Source organism: Spinacia oleracea, chromosome 1 (genome assembly GCF_020520425.1).
Source record: "Spinacia oleracea cultivar Varoflay chromosome 1, BTI_SOV_V1, whole genome shotgun sequence".
NCBI lineage: Eukaryota > Viridiplantae > Streptophyta > Magnoliopsida > Caryophyllales > Amaranthaceae > Spinacia > Spinacia oleracea.
This window is the reverse complement of record NC_079487.1, coordinates 34,619,559-34,642,886: the sequence shown is the minus strand read 5'-3', so window position 1 is coordinate 34,642,886 and position 23,328 is coordinate 34,619,559. Positions and strand designations below refer to the sequence as shown.

General features: G+C 38.6%; 3 protein-coding genes and 1 long non-coding RNA gene across 7 annotated transcripts; all 4 read right to left on the bottom strand.

The window, feature by feature from the left end:
• Positions 1–717: 717 nt before the first annotated feature.
• On the bottom strand, positions 718–2,895 carry LOC130463784 (uncharacterized). Its single transcript, XM_056833022.1, has one exon. It carries the CDS (start codon positions 2,893–2,895, stop codon positions 718–720), a length of 2,178 nt encoding a protein of 725 aa, XP_056689000.1.
• A 36-nt stretch (positions 2,896–2,931) lies between these two features.
• Positions 2,932–5,053, bottom strand: LOC130463782 (uncharacterized). Its single transcript, XM_056833020.1, has 4 exons — positions 4,160–5,053; positions 3,885–4,068; positions 3,236–3,784; positions 2,932–3,077 (listed from the first exon to the last, which is right to left on the bottom strand). Exons 1-4 carry the CDS (start codon positions 5,051–5,053, stop codon positions 2,932–2,934), a joined length of 1,773 nt encoding a protein of 590 aa, XP_056688998.1.
• Positions 5,054–6,004: 951 nt separating this feature from the next.
• On the bottom strand, positions 6,005–8,843 carry LOC130465809 (uncharacterized). Its single transcript, XR_008925824.1, has 3 exons — positions 8,238–8,843; positions 7,937–8,025; positions 6,005–6,284 (listed from the first exon to the last, which is right to left on the bottom strand). It is a non-coding gene; the product is annotated as an uncharacterized lncRNA (long non-coding RNA).
• Positions 8,844–9,143: 300 nt separating this feature from the next.
• LOC110786540 (replication factor A protein 1) lies at positions 9,144–12,969 on the bottom strand. Of its 4 annotated transcripts, none has more exons than XM_056834653.1 (12): positions 12,734–12,969; positions 12,428–12,514; positions 11,578–11,722; positions 11,217–11,400; positions 11,032–11,122; positions 10,808–10,932; positions 10,638–10,716; positions 10,197–10,326; positions 9,901–10,061; positions 9,700–9,820; positions 9,459–9,619; positions 9,144–9,364 (listed from the first exon to the last, which is right to left on the bottom strand). In XM_056834653.1, the coding sequence occupies exons 3-12, from the start codon at positions 11,719–11,721 to the stop codon at positions 9,304–9,306; spliced, it is 1,257 nt and encodes a 418-aa protein (XP_056690631.1). In that variant the 5' UTR covers position 11,722; positions 12,428–12,514; positions 12,734–12,969; the 3' UTR covers positions 9,144–9,303. The 4 variants fall into 4 exon arrangements, with proteins under 4 accessions (XP_056690631.1, XP_056690630.1, XP_056690632.1 ...); XM_056834652.1 differs by having other exon boundaries at positions 11,217–11,490; positions 12,734–12,968; XM_056834654.1 differs by lacking the exon at positions 11,578–11,722 and having other exon boundaries at positions 12,734–12,964.
• Between the last annotated feature and the right edge of the window lie 10,359 nt (positions 12,970–23,328).

Here is a 23,328-nt window from a genome sequence, read left to right as displayed (position 1 = left end):
GATAACTTTTATGCAGTTTTTTTGTAACTTTAACCTATTTTTCTATAACTTTTATATTATAAAATTAAAAAGTTGTTAGATAAACATTTTAAAGGGTTAAATGATTAATGTATACATTATTAGTGCTTTTGAAGAAATAATTTTTATTCAAATGAAAAAAAATTATCATTAAAAAATAGATAACTTTTACATATATAAATGTAACTTTTAAGCATTTTGAGTCAACTTTTACTTCGGTGTACAATATTTATTGTACACCCATTATAAATAAGAATTTGTGCTTTTCTATTAGGAAATTTTGCCAAATACAACCCAAACAAACTTAACACTTTACGGGTAATAACCTTAAACTTTCAGTTTTCTCAATTACAACCTTAAACTTTATACCCCACAAGGTAAGATTTGCACGCAATGCGTGCACAATATAAGAAATTATAACTAAATTCAAAATGTATGAATAAAATCTTAAGTAAGTAATGTGTGCCAAATATACAGACTTGACGACAATGAAATAAGTAACTTATATTAAATTTACAACCATCATCCTTCGGAAATTGTGTGAGGATTTTTGTTCCAAACACCTTGTTTTCTTCTAGATGTCAATCTTGCTCCCTAATAAGAATAATCATTGGTTATTTAAAAAATGTTAATAAAACTCACAAAAGGTATACAAATAGTTACACACAAAGTGTTAAGGAAAGTGCCTAATGTTTAGGGTTAAGAAATTCGAGGCAAGAGAACTTCTTTGTAAACAACGTTTTTTGTGAATACACCATTTCTTCCTCGAATATCACCTTTGCTAACCAAAATTTTGGTTGTTTGTCGGGAAGTCCCTCTCGATAGTGCAACATACAACTGACCATGACTAAAAACATGTTGTGGAAGATAAATACCAACATGAGGAATGGTTTGCCCTTGAGATTTGTTAATAGTCAAAGCATAGCACAATTTCACAGGAAACTGTTTTCGAGTCATTTCAAATGGCAACTTTACATCTTCAGTTGTTTTCAAAGGAATGCGTGGAATGAATACCCGTGTCCCTTTACAGCGTCCGGTCAAGATTTCAGCCTCAATCACATGATCCATTAACCGGCAACAGATTAATCTTGTCCCATTGCACAATCCATTACTTGCATCAATATTCCTCAATAGCATGATCGGTGAACCAACTTTTAATCTCAGAAGATGCGGTGGTAGGCCGCCAAATGACAATGAATTTAAGAATTCTGGCTGATAGAGATTTTGGCGATCTTCTGACACTGAGTCAAAGGAGTAGTAAAATTTTTCTTCCCCCACAAATTCGTTGAGTATCTTTTCATTCAACATGTTAGCTTCATCATTTGTTGGAGTTATTATAGCTCTCTCTACCATGTAAGTCACATCACCAACATGCTCAGTTAAGTTTGGGAATATCTCGTGAACTAAGATATCAATTGAGTTATGATTTCCATCTGTTACACACAATGAAGTTGGTAACTTTATCATGTTTTCATCAACTATAGGCTCACATCCATCACCAACTCTTAAAAGAAATTCTGCAAACTCTTCATCATTTCTAGATCTCATATTCTGATTGAGGCGAAGTAGTTGAACATGTCTCCATAGTGTTGACCTCACCAAACATGCATCTATGGTTTGCGCTTTTGTTCCTTTAGGTACAACGGGAAGGATTTGTCTAAAATCTCCACCAAAAACTACGACCTTACCACCAAACGGACTGTCAACCCCCATTAAATCTCTTATACTACGATCAACGGCCTCATATGCATGTCTATGAGTCATTGTTGCTTCATCCCATATTATAACAGCGGCATGCTTAACTAATTGTGCTTCAATATCCTGTTTGCTGAACTTCCATGTCGATGAAGCATGTAGTGTTACCGGAATTCCAAAAGTTTTATGAGCAGTTTTTCCTCTATGCAATAGTGTGGCAGCGATACCTGAGCTAGCTACTGCAAGACCAAATTGTCCTCTAAGTTTAATAGTTGCAAGTATAGCACGATATAAATAGGTCTTACCGGTCCCACCAGGGCCATCTATGAAGAATAATCGACCAGTATCTCCATCAATAGCTTCCATTATAACATCAAACGAATTACGTTGGTCATCATTAAGATGTTCAACACAATGCACATCTTCATGGGGCACTGGTGCGGATACTTCTTCATGTATAGCTCTGGCCAATTGTATGTTGCCATCTAATTGGATGCTTATATCAGGGAGGTCATAATCAGTGATAGTCTTACCCAATTGCTTCAACATGCGTTCTACATCATAGAGAACAGAGTCACGCACCAAATTTGTATTTGATGGGGATGGAAAATTGTAGTCTTCAGCCATGAAATGGTAGAATTCATCCCATAAAGATCGAAATCCAGTTGGTTGGCAATAGACCAATAGTGTGACAAATAATTTTCTCAATGATGATGGCATTTTGGAGTTAGATGCTTCAAGTAAACATTCACGAATGCTTGCATCGTTCTCCATTAAACCTTGTTTTTCAGCTGCTTCTCTAAAAGTAGGATAGACAATTCCGTTGACAGTTCGAAGATGTTGGAATGATTCTGGGCCTCTAACATGATTTATGAGCAAACGCAAGAAAAATCTTTCTCCTTCCATTGGCGATGCAGTATATATTCTTCCAATCACTCTCTGCTTATTCCTCCTTTTTCTCCATGTTTTTGATGATGTTAACCACCGATAATGTTGAGGGAATTCTATGTAAAGGTACTTCCTTGCTTCAGGATCAGAGACATTCATCTTAAAGAATTCAGTGAGCATGGTTCGCGAGTTTTGTGGCATTTGGAGGATATCTTCAATAGATTGATTTGTGTTAAACCTTATCTCTTGCCGATTTTGTAGGTGGAGTTGTAATCGTTCCACAGATGGACACATTCGAGTAAGTGTAAATTGATAAATTCTCCATAATGCCTATGGTGCACAAACCCATCTAGCATCTACAAATTGTTGAATCTCGTTGTTTTCTGATCCTGTTCGAACTTCCATGGAAACACGGTCGACACCCTTGTGCACATATTTGTATAAATATTTGACACACTTGATGCTACTACAAATCTCTACATTAATATGACAATCATACTTTAGTAGAAGCCATGAATTATATGGAACAACCCACTTATTATCAACATATGTTGTGCTATTCTCATGCAAAGGTACTGCAGGGCGATCACCACGACGACGGTAAATAGGGTAAGAGTTATCACCTTGGAAGTACTTGCAGAAAATGATTTAGGAAATTTTCGTTTACAAACTCCATTTTCCATGCAAGATGAATTTCGACGTCCAGCACCACACGGTTTATGGATCATATGTTTAAGAACAGCATCATATAATCGTGGCTCCTCATCTCTATCAGGTATCTCAGCTCTGACAATTTTGTCATATTCTTCAGGTGATCTTGGTTTGTCATTTTCATCCAGTATTAGTAACATGTGGACATGTGGAAGACCTCTTTTCTGGAACTCAACAACATAAACATACGCCACAACCTTTCCAAGGGCACTTTTGTCAACAACATCACTCTTAAACTCCTCAAATTTTGCATGAAATATCCTGGTGATTAAGTCGGGGCGATCTTGTGGTGTCTGACCGGGCAATAACTCTTCCACAATCTCTCTCCATGTTGGGTTGCATGTCATAGTCACGAAAAGGTCAGGCTTTCCATAATGTTGAACCAATGCCATTGCATCTTGGTATCGTTGGTTCATGTCTCGTGGGCTTCCAACAAACGAAGAAGGCAAAATAGTTTTTTTACCGGCATTTACTGGTAGTCATGAGTTTGGATTAATATACTTTGTGAAACATATATAAAGAAATACTTATTAACAATAAAATTAGATAATTTTGTGTAAGTAAATATATACCTGGATTGAGTTCTCCCGCATCCAAACAATCTTGCGAGCCTTGGTATAATTCAGCTCTTATGGTATCTTGATGGTCTCGAAGCCATCTCAGCTTATTAGCCTCAATTTTGACAAAATTATCAACTATAAATTGCTGGAATAATCGCCCTGCTAATAAGATGATGGATATGACATGTAGCCGTATCTGCAATAAAATAACCACCATGGATTAAAAATCATTGACAAATATACATATACAAACATGTATATAAGAGTTTGGTCTTATTAAATATTACTTGAAATAGGTAGGCATAGAAAGCTCGGCAAGGAATAGTTCTTCCATTAGTGTCAAGACTATTAATCGACCATCCATAAGAACCATATGGAAAGAGTAAAGGATATTGAAGGGGGTCATAGTATCCAGCCGTGTCCATAACAGTCATTAACTGGCCTGAATTTGACTGAACTAAAATATCTCTGGGGTTCAAGTTCGCAACCTCTTCTCCACCAACAATAACTGCAGCAACTTGAGAAGCAGTAGGTAGACAATATTGTGGTCGATCTGAAGGTTGTTCATGGATACGAAGTGCACATTGTTGTATGTCTTCACGTTGAGCTAAAAATCGAAGATTGTGGACAAAGGGATTGCATCGATCAAGAATTGACTTGATTTTTTGTATTATATCCCGTTGCAACGTGTTATTCTCTGCCAGGCGATGCTCGATCTCATGCTCAGTATCATATATGTACATTTGGAGGAATCGTGGCCTACCTTCTGATCCACGAGGAAGAAACCCACCTATCTTATGATATATAGAACCTTGAGCCCGGAAAGTATATACTCCTTGTTGAGCATTTGCTAAGCTCTCATCTAAGTGAACACCCATGGAAGTGAAAGCATGTATGTGATTTAGTTTTCTAATATCCTGTCTGAAATTCATTCCAGTTGGGGTTTGATCAATGTATAAAGAAAGCAGGTCATCAGGAACGGGTATGATTGGCAAGTTTATCTTTCCAGACATACAACAAAATTGGGATGATTCTTTATGAAAAAGTCGAGCTTGACAATCAGAACATGTTCTTGGAGGTGACAATTGAACATCTGGGACTCCTCTTCGTTCATGATAGTTTATTGCACACTGATTATTAACTCTTTCCCTATTTCTTCTTCGAGCATTGTTCCCAACCATGACATCATGATGGTTCGTGTTTGAAGTGCCACTGCTTTCCCCAAATTCTATGTGGCCATTGTGATTTCTACTTTTCCCAACACGCGTAGACACGTGCGATATGGAAGTTTGACCATTGGGTAGTGCTGCATCACAATTTATTTGATTTAAGATGAGAAGTTAATATCTTAACTATACTTTTATATATGTAGTCTATATAAATATTACATTTATTTAAGATTAAAATAGAGAATGTCTATAAAATATTCGTATTGGTTGTTATTTATGTTAATATTAATTAGTGGATTCAAGGCTTTCTTTTTCTTTTCTTTTTTGCAAATAAAGAATATAATCAATTTTTACTATAAATGTCTTGTTTTGGATGATTAACCTATATATTTTGCATTGTTAAAATGAAAAAGAGGAATCTATACCCGTATCAATTACTCCATAATTTATCAAACTTAAAGATTAGAAAATGATAGAATTAACATTTTACTCTTTACTTTCATTTGCTCTCCAAAAAAATATAAAAAAAATAACACACTTTCTATGTTGGGGACCGAAGATCTAATTCAATGGAAAATATTTTTTATAAACCCGATGCCTATCTTTTATAGCAAACCCTCCTAAATCTCATCGAATCCTGCAGATCATAGCAGGTAACCTAATTTATGATTCATATTTGTGACTAATTAATTTTGTACATATTATACGTCTTTTTACATATAACATGTATAATTTAATATACTGATTTATTCAATGATTAGTCCAAATTGATTTGTTTTACATGTACATAAAACCTAAGTATTTCATTTGATCAGTTAATGTAAAATAGTGATGTTTCACCTATGGAAAATGAGATTAATTAATCTATATAATAGACACAAATAATTAATTAAATTTCTTATAAAACATTTAACTAAGTTGTAAGAAAAAGACATTTTTCTGATAAGTAAGATGGACGTAAAATGCTACTTTTTTAAAATTTATGACAATGAACTCACATGTATGTATGGGGATAGAGTTTGTAGTAATGCCTACAACAGTTGAGTTATCTTGATTGGTAATGTCTAAAAACGCGGTCGCATTGCCATTTTGTCGGGCATGTCTTCTTGCATTATAGGTCAAACGCCTCTGAGCGTTTCTAGTATTGGCCTCTTGGGCACATTGTTCAGAAGTCATCCTCTGTCGTCTTAGTCTTCGGTACTCGGATGAACTTGGCCTTTGATTTTCCATACTTGCTACGGTTCTGCATAGATAAAGCAAACAATAAATTTTTGATATCAATTGATACATATTAGAAAAAATATCAAACTTTTCTTTAAATATAATACTCATATAAATATTTACTTTGTATCACAATTCTTTTAAATGAATTGCAGTATCTTATACTTCCTTTGCTTAGAAATAGTTGCACCACAGTCACTTTACACACTATTCATATATTAACTTTAACTCTCTTTTTACACATATATAAAAAATAAATGTTATCAATATAAAAAAATTGGTTGGATTAGTCTCAATGTCTACTTTTCAAATTATTCAATATAAATATTTTTACTAATAGATAATTAGAGATATTAACGGTCAAATGTGTGTGTGTTGGAAAACGTGAAAGTTAAAGTGGTGCAACTATTTCTAAACGGAGGAAGTATTATGTATTGTACCGGTGTGTAAGACATTATAAAATTCTCTTAGGATATAAATTGTACAATTCTAGTCACATTAGATTTTCTAATATAATTATGACTAATGATTGTAACACTATAAATATGATCAATAGAATACACACCAATTCACAAAGTATAACAATATACAACATGGTATAAGCTAAGGCTAGAGATCTAAATTCCACAAAATATTCTCTCTTCACAAAAGTTGCGTATTTTTTTAAAATGGGTCTTGGTAGCTTCCTCTAATATTGTGCTTGGTAGTATTATCTCCTTTAAATTGGTGACCACATGTGCCACTTTAATGTATTATTAATCCTTAAGTTGAGATTTAATCGCTCCAACTCTCATCATGACTGACGACGGGGATGTACCCAAATCGACCATGAGTGTACGAGGCTTTTATAGTTACAGCAAATTATACCTCCTTCCTTTTGTTTTCCTTCTACTCAGTTTTATTTTACGTGGTTTCTAAAGCTAATATTTTGAAAATATATAATGAATCATATCCAAAAATATATCTCGACCAGGCTAATATTTTTAGTTTATGATTTTAGTTTTATAAGAGCGACCCCATAAATAATAAGTGAGTAAAATTTAGAAAAACGGAAGGAGTATTATATTCTTACATTTATACTTTTACAATTTTTAATGAGGAAACATATATGACACGGTGCTAATTCAACCACATCTTTAAGTTAAGTACGTCGTATCAAACTTCAACTCCAAATTGGATTGTGTATTAAGATAAACATGATTCCACTTGACAGTTCCCAAAATGCCTTTTCAATTGATGGATAAACCATCTACTTGTTTCAGTTTGTTGGCACCTTGGTCCTTCTATTGCTTGTATTTGATATACCATAATATCAGGTAGTTTGTTGGATGTCATGGCAAAGAGCCAAAGAGGTTATCTACAAATATCTTGATAATCTATTGTTCTAATTGTGTACATTATTCCTTAAGATGTGAGTGCTTTTGACGATGATTATATTGCAAACAGGAAAAGTGCTGAAATATATGTTTCTTATGTTATACTTCGTATATGATTCCCGCCCAACTGCTAATATTTTTGGCTTCCGTTGTGAATGTCAGGGAAACAAAACACTAAACATGTCCATAAACAACTCACTAAGGTTTATTTTATTCCTTAATCCAAATCACCAATACAACCAAAACACGTACCCGGCTAGTAAGTACCTAAAATTTTCAAATAGAATAAGAAACATACCTCTCGTCAAATAACCTAGATCGTTCTTCGTCAATTGCTCTAAATATTGTCCCAATAACTCTCCTCAACTGACGATCGGCAATGGTAAACTGAAAATAAGAAAATTCTCATTAATAATAAAATAGAACTTACATTAAAACATAGGAGCTAACCATAGAAACCACATTAATACGTAAAAGGAAATAAAAAACGCGTAAATTTATCAAAGGGCATACATTAGTTATAGAATTAATTGAAGGAAATTTATATATGTTGATTGAATCAAGTAAAAAAACCATTAAACGAATTCTATAGTATATACCTGTAGGTTAGTATGGAGTGGGGATTAAATCGTTGATGAAAATAGGCTAATACTCCATAGCAATTCACGAAGGAAGGAGGTATGATGGCGTCAAACATGAGTTTATAAGTTTATGGGTTAGTTATTACACCATAGATATGACTTTGATTTTGCATACTTACCTTTTATTGTTCTTTTAGTGGGAAGTAGAAGTTGCAATTGTTATTATATCATGGGTAGTTTTTTCCTAGATAGTTAGCTAATTAAACATGAATGTAGGAGTATTACGTAATTCATGGGTAGTTTTTATTTTCTTAGGTAGTTTTTTTTTTATTATTATTATTTTTTATTTTAGTGTGTTAGGTAGTTAGCTAGATAGTTGGGTATTGATCTTTTTCCCCTAGCTAGGTAATACGTGATTAAATATATGTTGTTTTGAAAAAGAAGAACAATAATTTTGTTTTTAATTTAGTTTTAAAATTTGCGTATTAGTGCTAGTCTAGTTAAATTACGGGCATTTAGGTGTTTTACGCGGTTTTGACATGATTGCACAAAATTTCTCAATTGTAATTCTGTATCACAATTTGTGTAAATAACTCAGGACCCTCAACAATTACAGGCTTAATTCTGACAATAAGAATATTTCTTCTCTTTAAAGGAGAATCTGAAAATATACGGGTATGTATTTTCTAAACTTTTTAAATTTAATTTTGAAAAGTTAAATTTATCAACCAAAAACACCTCTTCTCTTTAAAGTGGAAATTTTGTGTCAATCCGAAATTCATCTATCTTATTGGAAATAATATTCGACGTACAAAATTTTATATTTGATATAATTTATGCTTAACTACTATGTAAAGCACATATATAAAGCATAGACCTTTGTACGGAAAATAAATAGAGATGATCGTGTCCGAAAAGTAGAAATTTGAGCTACAATAAAACCCCGAATATGAAAACTGAAAAGTATAATTAAAAATACTAAAATACTTACATATTTCTCACTAAACTAAGAAAGTCTCATCTAATTAATATTTTCTTATATATACAAACTCATAAAGAAAAGCATCAATAAATCACTAAAATTCTAATGATCTACATTGATGATACGATGTTTCTTCGATGGAGTTTTAGTCTTGTCACGCACCCTACAATAACAAAAGTTACCATTAGCTATAGTAAATGTATCAAAATAATGAAAGTGAGTAAATTTTTTTTTTTAAAAAATAAAGTGGTTCATACCTTTTAAGTAAATATGCACATTCTTCTTCCCAGTTCACAAATGTCACATAGGTAACTTTGTAGGATGACAATGCAGAAGTTATTGTTGGGGATGTTAAAATAAAAACATATGAGGTAAATAAACAGGACCACTTCGTCTTAATTATCTCTTTGTGAATGACCTATATGAAAAAAAGAATTAGAAAACGGAATCTATGATATTATTGAAAAAAATGATTATGAAATTTATGTATATGTAAACCTGATCATGCCACTCCTTCAGTTGGGATGTAGAAGATTGGAGAACAAATTCAACTTGTTTGTTGAACAACAACAAACACATCGACCTATTTGAATCTTTGATAGTGATCTTAACAGATACACTTATTCCAAAAAAAAAAAAAAAATGTAAGAATAGTTCTCATTGAATTAGTACATAAGTATTTTGGTGAATTGAACTTACCCTTGAACCACTTGTACACTATGCTTCTTGCTACACTTATAACATGTTACTTGATCACCAACATAATAGACCTTGTTATTGCAAATAGAACACGCATCATACCAGTCAAAGCTTTTGACATCAATATCAACCAACACCCCAAGCACTCTATATGTTTTGCCCTACATAATGAAATATTTAGAGCCACATATTTATTTTAAGAACAAAAAAAATACTCCGTCGTTTATGAAAATAATCAAGGTAAAAAGCATCATATATACGTTATTAAGCTTTGTGTGATAATTTCATAATATTACCTTTGGCATTAATGTGAACTTGGAGATTGTTGTTCGACATGCATTTGATGTCAAAAGTGTCCGATGCAAAGAAATACCGCGTGTTTGTATCCACCTCGCTTTAAGTTGAGCAAAATGGTCAAGTCCATACCTATAACAAAAGTAAAATATTTGCAAATTAGTCAATACTCACAAACTTGTATAACATAATTTAACTCAAAATGTGAATGGGTTTTATGAAGTACTTGTTATTAGGAAATCACTTAGTGTAGTGCGAAATCTACGCAAAAGTTGCATTATTAATGGATTTGGTATTTAGTGTAGTTGGATAAAATCTAATACAACACCACAATATTCTCTTTGTACGAATAACAATAGTTCCTAGCTGCAAATTAAATAAAAAGACATTAAATCGACATGTAATTAAAGGAACTGTGTGTCTATGACATTATTAACACTTACCATTGTGCCAAACTTGAAGAAATCGGATCCTTATGGTTGATATATAGTCTTGTATATTTTCCAGTTGTCAAATATGATCCTGTAAATGAGTTGGAATAAAGTAACATTAATTGTCTTAATTATGATTCCCAAACAAAATTATTTTTTGAAAGAAAATGAAAAAAAATTACCATTAAAATTTTGAACTTGTACGCCACATGCCAGCAGAATGAGGTTTTGAAAAATATCTATTATCACTCGATCACCGATTTCATCAACAAAATGATTCCATATTGTCAATCTCATAGCAAAGTAACTGCAACAACAAACATTTTGAAATATATTAGAATGAGATATATAAATATTATGATAAAGGGACAAATATTAGGATGAGAAAAGTTGTAAACTAATATACCTTTGGTCTAGTATGACTATATCTTGCTTAATAGTTCCTGTTGGGCCAACAGATTCAATCTCACTTGCATATATAACTACTCCCATGACATCTACGTGTTGGAAAAAAGAATGAAATATCGAATGTTAATGACTACAATTAATTTAGATGAATGGGTTGTGTGAATATTACTATTATGTAACTACCTATCACATTTCCTTCAGCATGCTTGAATGATTGCACCCCATGTAAGCTCACCAAATTGAAGTAATATGTTGGGAAGTCCTCCACATATGTATCGACCACTAAAACTTTCGTTTCTTTTGTTATGTTTAGTTGGTACGGATTTTGTACTACTCTCAACCAGTTGTCAGCTGGAATAACTTGTACCTTTTCAAAGCAATAAACTAAACCTTCTTGTAACTTGTCGATAAAATGATCAACATCTTTTGAAAACATAATACATTGTATAGGTTCCCCCTATTAAAAGTGGAATTAGAAAAAGTTAATATATTTTGAAGAATGATGTAATAGTTATGAGAAGAGTAAGTACGTAGTATATATTACCGTCGCATCTAGAAGAACCATCTTCCATATTTTTCTACCATTCTTTACATGTTGAATATCATATGATCGGATAAGTCTCGCTTTAACATTCCAACTTTGATAATATGGGTGTAAATACATAAACGGGGCATAAGAAGATGACATCCTATATAACACAAAATAGTTAGAATAAAAAATGAAAAAGTTTTATATTATATTATATTTATTATATGAGTAATTGTGGTACATGATTAATATTCCCCAAAAAATTCAAATATCAGGTGCTACTTAAATGTCTCCTTCGGTGATTTGACAAACTTAATGAAGTCAACTATGAGGCTATTTTTAAATCACTAAGGTTTAGTTTGTCAAATCTAATTTGTTACATTAACTGATCATTAACAGCTTCTTCTACTAATTAGAAGATATCCTGGCGGTGATAATTATTTCTAGAGAGGCAATTAAAGCGGGTGCCAAATCCCAATCACCATTAACGGCTAACAATAAGAGACAACCCACTCTAGCTTTCAACCCACTCTCAGCATGCAACTCTACAGCCTGGGCAACCTCCAAGTACGACATTGTATAATCCTTCTGATCCTGCCAAAAGCCTGAGTGAATATAAACACAACTCTTCTCATCCCTAATCCCGTGGAAATTGCATCGACGGGTTTACTTAATGAAGTCAACTATGAGGCTATTTTTAAATCACTAAGGTTACTGTCATTCGTAGGTATGCTATTGCTCGATAATTATCACCGCCAGGTGCTACTTAGTGCCTAAGTAAATCACTAAGGTTTAGTTTATTCTTTAATACAAATTACCAATACAACGAAAACACCTGGCCAATAAGTACCTAAAATTTTCGTACCTCTCACCAAATAACCCAGATCTTTCTTCGTCAATTGCTCCGAATATTGTCCTAATAGCACTCCTCAATAATAATTGACAATGGTAACTGAAAATAAGGAAAGTCTCCATTAATAACAAAAAAAAATAAGCTTTACATTAAAACATAGGAGCTAACCATGGAAATCACATTAATACATAAAAGAAAATAAAAAATCGGCGTAAGTTTATCGAATGGCACACAGTAGTTATAGAACTGAAGGAAATTGATATATGTCGAAGAATATTGAAGCAGTAAAAACAATTAAACGAATTCTATAGCATATACCTGTAGGTTATTAGGAAGGGGAGACTAAACTGTTGATGAAATAAGCAATATGCTCCGTAGCAGTTATGGATATATATGTGAGATTATATGTGAGATTATGAGGGTTGAAAGTGAATAGAAGAGGAGTTAGAGGGTGATTAACACTACCGGAGGTATGGAGCGGTTTCTTCCGCTTATAGAAAATAACTGCTCCAATTTATTTTATCATTTTTTTTGGAGGGGGGAAAAGATAATTATTGTGAGCTAATAAAATTGTAAATAAATTCTTAAAGTGTAACATAAAACGTACTAATTCGTGGGGGTAGTTTTGGAAAGTTAAATTTATCAACTAAAAATACCTCTTCTCTTTAAAGTGTAACATAGATGGATAGATTTTAAATTACAACCTCGTTTCACTTTCCGACGAAAAATATCAAAAAGTGATGTCATTAATACATTTTCAACAATTTTAATAGATTTTCTAAAAATTAAAATGACAATAATCATAAACAAAACAAAAAAATTTGTTTTGTTCGCAGCTTTTTCCCAACTCTTACCATCCTAATAATCATGATTACTCTCCCCTATTCATTGCATGTTCTTCATCAACTTCATGTACGTTCTTCATCAACGCAACAATGGTGACTCTCTCCTGATCTCCTCTGCGTAATTACTCTGCGAAAATTATTGCGTTGTCTTTGTATGTCTTCTGGAAAATTACTTTGATGTGAAACTTTGTATTCTTCAACGCTTACATATCAAAGTAAGTCAATTTTAAAGGAAACAAATTAATCCACGAACCATAATTTATTATGCAAACCGACCATCACTATTTCACAATTAAATCAAATCAAACCGACATTTTGTTAATTATACCCCCAGTCAACAATGATTTCCCAAATTATACTCAATTAAACTCGATTTTAAAAAACCCCAAATTCGAAGAACCCTAATTTCTGAAATCCTCGAATTTGAAGAACGACAAGAACCCTGGTTTCTCAAGCTTCAAACCTTAAGCGATCGAGATAGCATAGTTAAAGATATTGAGGAGGAGTTGAGGATGGAAGAGCTATCTAGTTATGGGAGTAATGATTGGTGATTGAGAAGGAGTAATGGGAGAGTTAGGAATTCGGGGAGATGTTGGAGGGAGTAATCAACGAGTTGTAAGGCTGGGATGGAAAAATAATCAGTGTTTTTTTTATTAATGTTATTTTAACATTTAAGAAATATATTAAAATTGTTTGAAATGCATTAATGACATCACATTTCGATAGTTTTCGTCGGAAAGTGACTCGGGTTGTAATTTAAAGGAAAACTGGAAATTTGAGGTTGTAATTCGTAAAGTGCTAAGTTTATTGGGTTGTATTTGAAAATTTTTCCTTTCTATTAATATACTTCGTATCTATTATGGTTTTTTGAGAAATTTCGAATTTATCTCCTTGATTAACATGAACAAGTAAATCAAGGGGTATACTTGAAAAAAAAAGTAAAGTCATTTAATGTAAAAGTGACTATGAATTAGGCTCATATAACTGTATATTTTGTATAGTAACTGTATATGATGTGGCCTAAAAGAATGCCACCTGACTGAACTATTAAAGCCCAGAAAGAAGGCCCAAAAGCCCGCCAGCGGGCTTTTCTCAACTTCACAGGGCCAAGGCCCAAACGATTAAGAGGCCCACTTGGTCCAAACCAAGCCTCCAAAAAACTTAGAAGGACACGTGTCCTGATCTTGCATAACACCCAATCATGCAGGACCAGTTCCCGAGAAACCCTAGCACTATAAATAGTGCAGATCCCTAGGTAAAAGGAGATCAATTCATTCCCACCAACAAAAAACTTATCTTTGCTCTGCCTTCTCTTTACAAATTACTTATCTCTCTAGCTTATACTTGCTTAAGCATCGGAGGGAATATTCCGACGGGAATATTCTTGTTTTGCAGGTTGCCAGAAGTTCGTGCCAGGTCATACTTGATACCTCCGAGGAACGCGTGCCACGTCAGCACCGTAAAAGATCCCACAAAATTTGGCGCCGTCTGTGGGGAGGTACAGTGTCATGGCCGAACTACACTCTGACAGAGAGTACGCTGGTGGAGAAGAAGAGAGACGGCACATTGAAGAAGCCAATCGAATCGCAAATGCTGGGAACACACCGCGACGGATGCAGGCTAAGGTGGTTGTTGAAGAAGAACCAATAACCGAGGCGTCTCCGCCAGGCGGCCATCTAAGCCCCAGCGTCCGAGACGCCGTGTTAGACGAGAATCTAGATTTGCCAGTCTCGGTGGGCTCCCTACGCGAGATCTTAACGGGATTCCAACAGCAAATGAATCAGACCTTTCGACAACAGATGAGCACTACATTGCAAGATGAAATTCGGAAAAATATGCTAATCTACTGCGCTGAGAGGACGGCTCCACATAGGCCCCTCAATCTAGGCGTCAATCGGATAAGCAGAATGCCGCTCAGATCCAACGTTTGGAGGGCTGGAGAAGGTTCTCGTCCACAAGCAAGCAGGGGAATCAGCCCTGTGCCTGCGCACTCGGGAAATGGCCATGACCCCCCCACCTTCTTACCTCGAAGGGACCCTGTCATACGACCATCGTCTAGGGGAAGCCCACCAGCCGTCTTACGGCCAGCCTCAAGGCGTCAAGAACATTATGAAGCTGAATCTGAACTATCAGACACCGGGTCCACTCCTGTGATGGAAAATCCGCCATTTTATCCCACTACACGTGGACCGACCCAGATGACGCCCTATAGGGTAAGCATGCGCCCCCGCCTGCTATCCAACCGCCATGAACCAACCTATCATATTCAGCAAGGGCTCAACAACCTGACGTTAAGGCACATGAGTACCCCTTTCTCTGACGAGATCATGAACGCCCCGAAGGAACCCAAGGTAAAAACTCCTACAATTGAAGCGTATTACGGGACTACCGACCCCGATATGCACCTTGTCGCATACCGCCATCACATGTACGTTCAGGGAACCAATGAAGCCACTTGGTGCAAATACTTCCCAGCCACGCTCAAAGGAGTAGCGTCTAAATGGTCTGAACGGCTGCCCCCAGGATCAATTGCCTCTTTTAACGAACTACAAACTTTGTTCTCTACGAGGTTCATGGCGCACAAGGAAGAAAGGAAAACAAGCATGCATTTGGGACGGATCCAACAAGGGAAAGACGAGTCCCTAAGAAGCTACGTGAAGCGTTTCAATCTAGAGGCTGGACAGATCCCAGACTTGCCTGATGGCGTCTCTTTTGATAATTTTATCAGAGGATTGAAGAAGGGATCCTTCAAGTTTGATCTGGTTAAGAAGAGTGTAAGGACTATGGCCGAGGCCGGTCCTAGACGAGGCTGAAGCATTTATCCATGCAACAGAAATATGCAGCGCGTCCAAGGAATGAAGGATTGGAGAAACAACAGACTCCTCCGGGAAGAAGGATAAAGTGGACCGAAAATCCCCACGAGTGCATGGCACATGGGCTCTCTCAAAAGAGCATGATACCAACTCTCCTGGGCACAAGAGAGAACGACCGCAAGAAAGGGAATATTTCGAGTACAACACAGATCTTCTCACCATACTAAGAGACGTGGGGACAAGGTACGACCTTGATCGACCTTTCCCCATGAAATCTCCTGCTGGGACTCGAGATCCCAAATTATATTGCCAGTTCCATGAAGACATAGGACGGTACAGGCCTCCAGCCCCTCTTTAACATGAAACCAAGAATTGTAGAAGCTTGAAGAGGGATTTAGATGGCCTAGCCTCCAAAGGGCACCTCAAGAACTACTTACAGAAGAATGCTCATGGCTTTGAAAAAAACCAATACAAAAAGAACAAGTCACCTGCCTCACCGACTAAGGGACAACACAGCGACAGAGGATTTGTAGCCGTCATATCTGGAGGACCGGCCGCTGGAGGACCCACCATGAGAGGACAGAAAGATTATGCTCGCCGCTTAGGACAAGTGCTACTGTCAGCCAAAGCACCCATGGATTCATTCCCAAGGATAGAAATATGTGAGTCAGATGGCAGACAGATAGCCACGCCGCATGATGATCCCCTTGTGGTCGAATTCAAGATATCTAACATGAGGGTTAAACGCATACTAATAGACACGGGAAGCTCGTCCGACATAATGAGTCTAGAATGCCTCAATCGCCTAGCGCATGACCCCAAAACCATCGAAATAATTCACTATCCCATCATTGGTTTCGGAGGGAGTATCATTCACCCTGTTGGCGTCATCACTCTGCCGGTTCGAATTGGGGATAGGAAGAATGGGCGAAAGATAGAGGTGGACTTCCTAATTGTTAAAGACTTGACTGCATACAATGTCATCTTGGGATGACCCACCCTAAACAAGATTAAGGTTGTAGTCGTCACCCATCTGATGCTTCTGAAGTTTGTGTGGAATGATGGAGTTATAGGCACCATACATGGAAATCGACAACAGGCTAGGGACTGTTACCTGACGACCCTCAACCCATCAGCATGGAAGCAAGATTCTGCCGAAGTCAGAGGAAAACGAGAGCATGAAGATGAACCTCAAGTCGCCAAAGAAACTAGACCCGTCCAAATAGAAGCGGTCAAAATTGAAGAAAGTGGCTGAAAGTAGAACATCATTAGGGCAACTATTGTACTCAGAGCCTACAAAACGGCCTAGTTATTGTACTAGAGCCCACAAAACGGCCTGTAAATGCCCGCCTAAGACGCGGTGAATGTAGCAAGCAATTTAGTAAATGAACACTTATCTGACGAATACAAGTCTCAGTTGAACCTTTAAAAAGGAACACTAAGGGGTGAAGAAACTCACCAGAAAACAATCCCTAAAATAGTGGCGTCAATATCTGCTAAATAAACAATACCCAGTGCTAATAAACACGAAGGGTTTGGACGTACCCAGTGCTAATAAACACAAAGGGTTTAGACATCCAACATGACGCCTTTTCTTCGAAAGGCGCCCAAAAAAGAAGACTCAAACAAGAGCAAACATTCAGACATAAGACCTCCTCCTTGGATGGCGTCTAAAAAGACTAATCGTTTGACGGCCTGAGAAGTGGCCTAGATTAGCGCCTCAAATTAGGCTGATCACCTAAAACACTGAGGTTCCCGTCCAACAAATGGACCCAAAAAGAATTCCCAAGAAATCAGTAACGAACTGATGGAAATAAAATAAAATAAAGTGCACAACGGCACGAATTGTTTATACATAGCGCTCAAGGCGCAAACAAACCAGATCAAATAAATGCCAAAAGGCACCAAAGTTATTACAAACGCCCACGGCGTCATTCAAACCAACTACGAGAAAAGTCGCTTAAGGATGAGGGGCAATAGAACTCCCGTCCTGGACATCTTGGCCTTCAGGGGAGTTCACCTCGTCTTCCTCCATGTCCTCCTCCCCGTCACTGACGAACTCAGGGGGATCTAGGCCTAGGCGTCTAGCCGTCGAAACGGCTATCTGATGGGAGATACGACATTTGAACCAGGAAAAGTCTTTCCCGTCCATAGACTGATCCCACGCCTTTTGGGCACTCTCCAAGATGGACTCCTCGCCCAACCTGAAAGAGCTGGCAGCTTCCTTGCGCACGGCCTCAATCTTCCCCTGCATGGTCTTGAGTCTTGAGCTGACCCTCAAGAACGCTCACCTTGGAAGAGAAATTAGTCACCCGCTCCGAGACGGAAGAGTACTCCTTTCTCAACACGGCCAGCCGCTCCTCATGCTCCAGCAACTTCTCTTTATACTTCTTGGCGTCCTCCTCGGCCTTCCTCAGAGCTTCCGTCTTGGATTTGATCTTCTTGTCCGCGTCCAAGTTGATCAATCTGGCCGTCTTCTCAGCATACTGCTCATGATTCTTGATCTGGTCCTTGTGCTTGAGCATCTCATTATGCATATCAAAGCGATAGTTCCTACTCTCGGCACAGCGAAAGAAAAGCTGCCAAAGACAACATAGGATTAAAAATAACGTACATATATAATCATAACTACAAAGATCCAGGAGTAAGTGTCTCACATCAAGGACGAGGGACTGAATGGACCCAAAGAATCCCAAGTCAATCCCGGGGAGTGACCTCACATATTCCTCAGGGATGGCCGCATACACGTCCACAAGGATCTTATCCTTCGCCTCTGAGCTAAAACCGGCAGAAGGGGGGATGCTTGCCACCTCGGCCCGCCGCATCCGCTTGAACATCTCAACTGAACCAAACGCCAAGATTATCAAACATCGTGCAAAACACAACTTGACACGACATATTTAAAGTACAGAAACACTAACCAATTGGCGAAGCTGCAGGAGAAGTAGATGCATTATCAGTAGAAGGAGCCTCAACTTCCTTGCCTTTACCCTTGTCCTCCTTGGACGAGGTGGTGGCGTCAGCAGCCTCAGCCTGTTCGACTGCTACTTCGTTAGCAGCTGCTCCGGCAGCAAAATCCCTTTCGATGTCCGCCTGGGAAGAGACCTCCTTTTGCTCAGGAGGAGGAATAAACGTCTGGGTAGGAAGAACCTCTCCCTCAGCTAGGGGAGCGGACGGTTTTGGTACCGACGGCTTTGTGCCAGCATCGGCCGTACCCATCTTCTTAAAGAAGGGCCGTTTTGGCTTAGGAGCCTCCGTCGAAGATGCAGGACGCTTCTTCGTAGCTGGCAAAGTGGGTTCCTAAAGATGAAGGAAGTCAGCGACCAAATCATGATCAGAAACGAACAGAGGCAAAAACTTAAAAATAATAGATAAAAATTACCTTGGCGACGTCACCAGAGGCACCCTCGCTGGACTTCTTGGAGGAGTCCTTTTTCTTGGCCTCCACGGCCTTGAGAATGTCCTCAGTGTACACCTCGGACAGCCAAGCAGGTACTTCCACTACACCCTTGTCTTCAGAGGATAGGCGATCCATGGCAGAACCTACAAAGCCAAGGGTTAAAAAAAAAAAAAAGTGAAAATCTATGGGGAACTACCTCTACTCAAATAGGAACAAAGACCAACGACCGAAAGAAAGACTATATTGGTGAACTGGCCGACATGGGGAAGCCAAGCATTAGGCACCCAGGCATGGCTCTTTGACGACAGTCGATACATCTCGGCCTGGAACAAGGGCTTCACTAGTCCCCACTCTCTGGACGAAAGGCGAGGGTAGGCGTCAGCTTTAGACAAATAGCGGGGCCGACGGTTCCACCTAGTAAGACGTCTAGAAAGAGAGAGGTCTTCCATTCGAACAATAGACCACTTCTTCCTCCACCAAACCCAACTAGAAGTCTTACCCACCACCGTCTTATATCCCCGACGGCTGTAAAGGGTGAACCACCCCTGGGGAGAACGAGAAGAAGGGGCAATGACTACGAGACGAAGGAAAGCAGGAAAGGAAGGGGTGACGCCGCTTAAAGCACACTTGGCAATAAAACCAAAAATGTTTGCCCAGGAGTTAGGCGTCAATTGAGCAAGGCCAATGTCATACCCCTCCAAAACGTCCGTCACAAAGAGGTGCAAAGGGAATCTAAGACCCAACCTAAAGGCAGCAGTATAAACAGCTACCTCTCCCTGGGAGAGTTGGTCCACGGAGTCATGGGGTCGAGGGCTCCTAAGACTAAAACCTGGGGGCAGAAGCAGAAAACGCTCAAAGTCACGTCCCTGCTCTCTCAGGTACCTCAGCCATTTCATGCTGGGAAAGATACCAGAAGGAAATAGATTGACGTCTTCCTTTCCCCTGACCATGGGAGGAAGGTTTTTTGCAAACTCCTCATTTGAAGAGCTAGAGGAGTCATCTTCAAAATCCTCCCGTGGAACGCGGGGACGGCAAGCCACATTCTTCCTTCTTTTAGGGGAATGTGCCGTTCTTATGGCCCCGTCTCCTGTATTACGGGAGGAGCGGACTCCACTCCTACTTCCTTGGGACGGGTTCGAAAAAGGAACCCTATCGTCCCCCTCTCGCGGTGAAGCCCATGCACGCACGTTGGCTGTTTGTCTAACTCGAGCCATGCCGTCCTGCATAAGGGACAGGACGTCTGACTTTAGCAAAGGAATGAAAGAGATGGGCGTCATAACCCCCAAGATGCCTCCACAGAACACTATAAACAATAAACAAGAGAGGTCCCACAAGCATACAAAAAACAAAGTTTTGATAGAGAACTTACCAAAAAATGATCAAACCGATGAGAAGTCTTGACAAGTCCTCTAAACCCTCAAGAACACTGGACCACGAATCCAAGAACACTCAAGCGCAAGCACAAGCAGATCTTTGGCAGAATGAAATTTGCTTTCTCTCTCTAAGAAAATTGCTCTGAATTAACAAAAGAAAAATGAAAGAGGTACTGAAGCTTTTAAAGGAAAATCTAAGCTCTGAAAAGCCCTCACACGTGGCGCTCCCTCCGATCAAGCAGCCTACCCTACAGGGACAAGGGGCCTCCTCCTTGAGCGGCAAATGATGTGGCCTAAAAGAATGCCACCTGACTGAACTATTAAAGCCCAGAAAGAAGGCCCAAAAGCCCGCCAGCGGGCTTTTCTCAATTTCACAGGGCCAAGGCCCAAACGATTAAGAAGCCCACTTGGTCCAAACCAAGCCTCCAAAAAACTTAGCAGGACACGTGTCCTGATCTTGCATAACACCCAATTATGCAGGACTAGTTCCCGAGAAACCCTAGCACTATAAATAGTGCAGATCCCTAGGTAAAAGGAGATCAATTCATTCCCACCAACAAAAAACTTATCTTTGCTCTGCCTTCTCTCTACAAATTACTTATCTCTCTAGCTTATACTTACTTAAGCATCGGAGGGAATATTCCTACGGGAATATTCTTGTTTTGCAGGTTGCCAGAAGTTCGTGCCAGGTCATACTTGATACCTCCGAGGAACGCGTGCCACGTCAGCACCGTAAAAGATCCCACAACAGTATATAATTCGAAATTGGTGCTAGATGTAATCAGATCTGGACGACATGGAGGGAGGCAAAGGGGACGGCAAGGACGCGAGGTTACCAGTTGCTATTTGCGTGCCAGCGTGGTGTTGGTGGCAGGTAGCAGCGCACGAAGAGTGCATGAAGACATGTCTACTCGTGGTTTGGATTGGCTTCCGCTTGCGGTTATTGAAGAGAACGGTGGAGCCGAGTTAACCGATGCAACAACATCGGTAGTCGGAACTGAGGGTTGTGATCATCACCAACGAGAACGAGGATGTTGTAGTGTAATAGCATGTGGGCGAGGGAGAGAGAGTGGGAGAAGGTGCAGTTGAATATGGGGCGGAAGGGAATCGTTGTTTAAGATGAGGAAGCCGGAGTTGGTAGGTGATATGCCTTTCACTAACCAAAATGCCACTTGATATAATCTTTCTGTTAATCTCGGAGATCAACTCGGAAAAGCTCTGGGTTTTTCATGAAATGTCACGAGATTTGAAAATTTCACTAAGTAACCCTCAATTTTCAAAAATTCAACAAATACCCATATTTCAAACTTAATGCACCAACTACCCTTAATAACATCATCAACCACTAATCAATACAAGTTAACTCTAATTAAATCACTAACTGCCTAATTAACCCATATTTTTTTCTTTTTCTTTTTTCTTTTCTTTTTTCTCCCCCTTCTTTCTTCCCTTCCTCATTCAAGGTTCTAATGTCCTCTTTCCACAATAATGTTGAAACCACCACGACCAGTTCACCACACTCCTCATCCCATCCCATCAACCCATCAGACTACGCTCACAACCCTGGCCTACTACGCTGTCGTACTTTGCAACTACCCTACCATAACTTGCCTCCTCTCCACCCTCCCTAAACTCACTGGCCCCTCTTAAGTCATCAATGAGTCTGACTCACTAATGAATCATATTTGTATAGGGTATTTTAGGCGCATTTAGGTTGCATTTCTAGGCATTCGTCTCATTTTAGTTGCATTTAGAGTCACATTTTCATAGTGTTATCGCTATTGTACTCTATTACGCTCCGTTTGTGTTTTCCTTAATATTTCAGGTGATTTTATGGTCATTTGGATGCTTTTGAAGTGTGTAGAGGTGATGTGAATGACTATCAGATGGTTCGTATTGAAAACATCGTGTTTGATTGGAAAATGGAGTTTTCGGAAATAATTTGCGGAAGTTCCGGTTCACTTAGCTTGATTTATTCGGCCATCGAGGCAATTTGTTATTTTGGATGACACGGGGCTAGTTTCCGATGCTCGTCATAAAATCTCGGTAGTGTGGGAAGCATCGTCATAGCATGAGTACATATGTTGCATTGTCGCAGTCCAAAGCTTCAGTCTCGTAGGCGTCATCATCTCATCAACGTCCATACGTGCGTGTGTGGCCTCATGTCAGTTGTAAGCATCGTCACAACAATGTACCTGATCGTGCAATGTGCCTACAGCGATGCGCGTTATGCCCACATCTATCGCGTTGTGGCCGCACCCAGCCCGCAGAACCCCGTCGCCTCGCTAAACAACGTCTGCCATGCTCACAACGATGTGCTGCCCCCACAACGCACACCTTCTTCTTCGATGCACCCGCAGCCCGTGCGCTGTGTCCACAGCAAGATCGCTGCGCCCACATCGCACTCACGCCTTGCATAAGTGAACTGCTGGCCTGCTCACAGCGCAAGGCTGCGCCCACAGCGCGCCCAAGCCGATGAAGC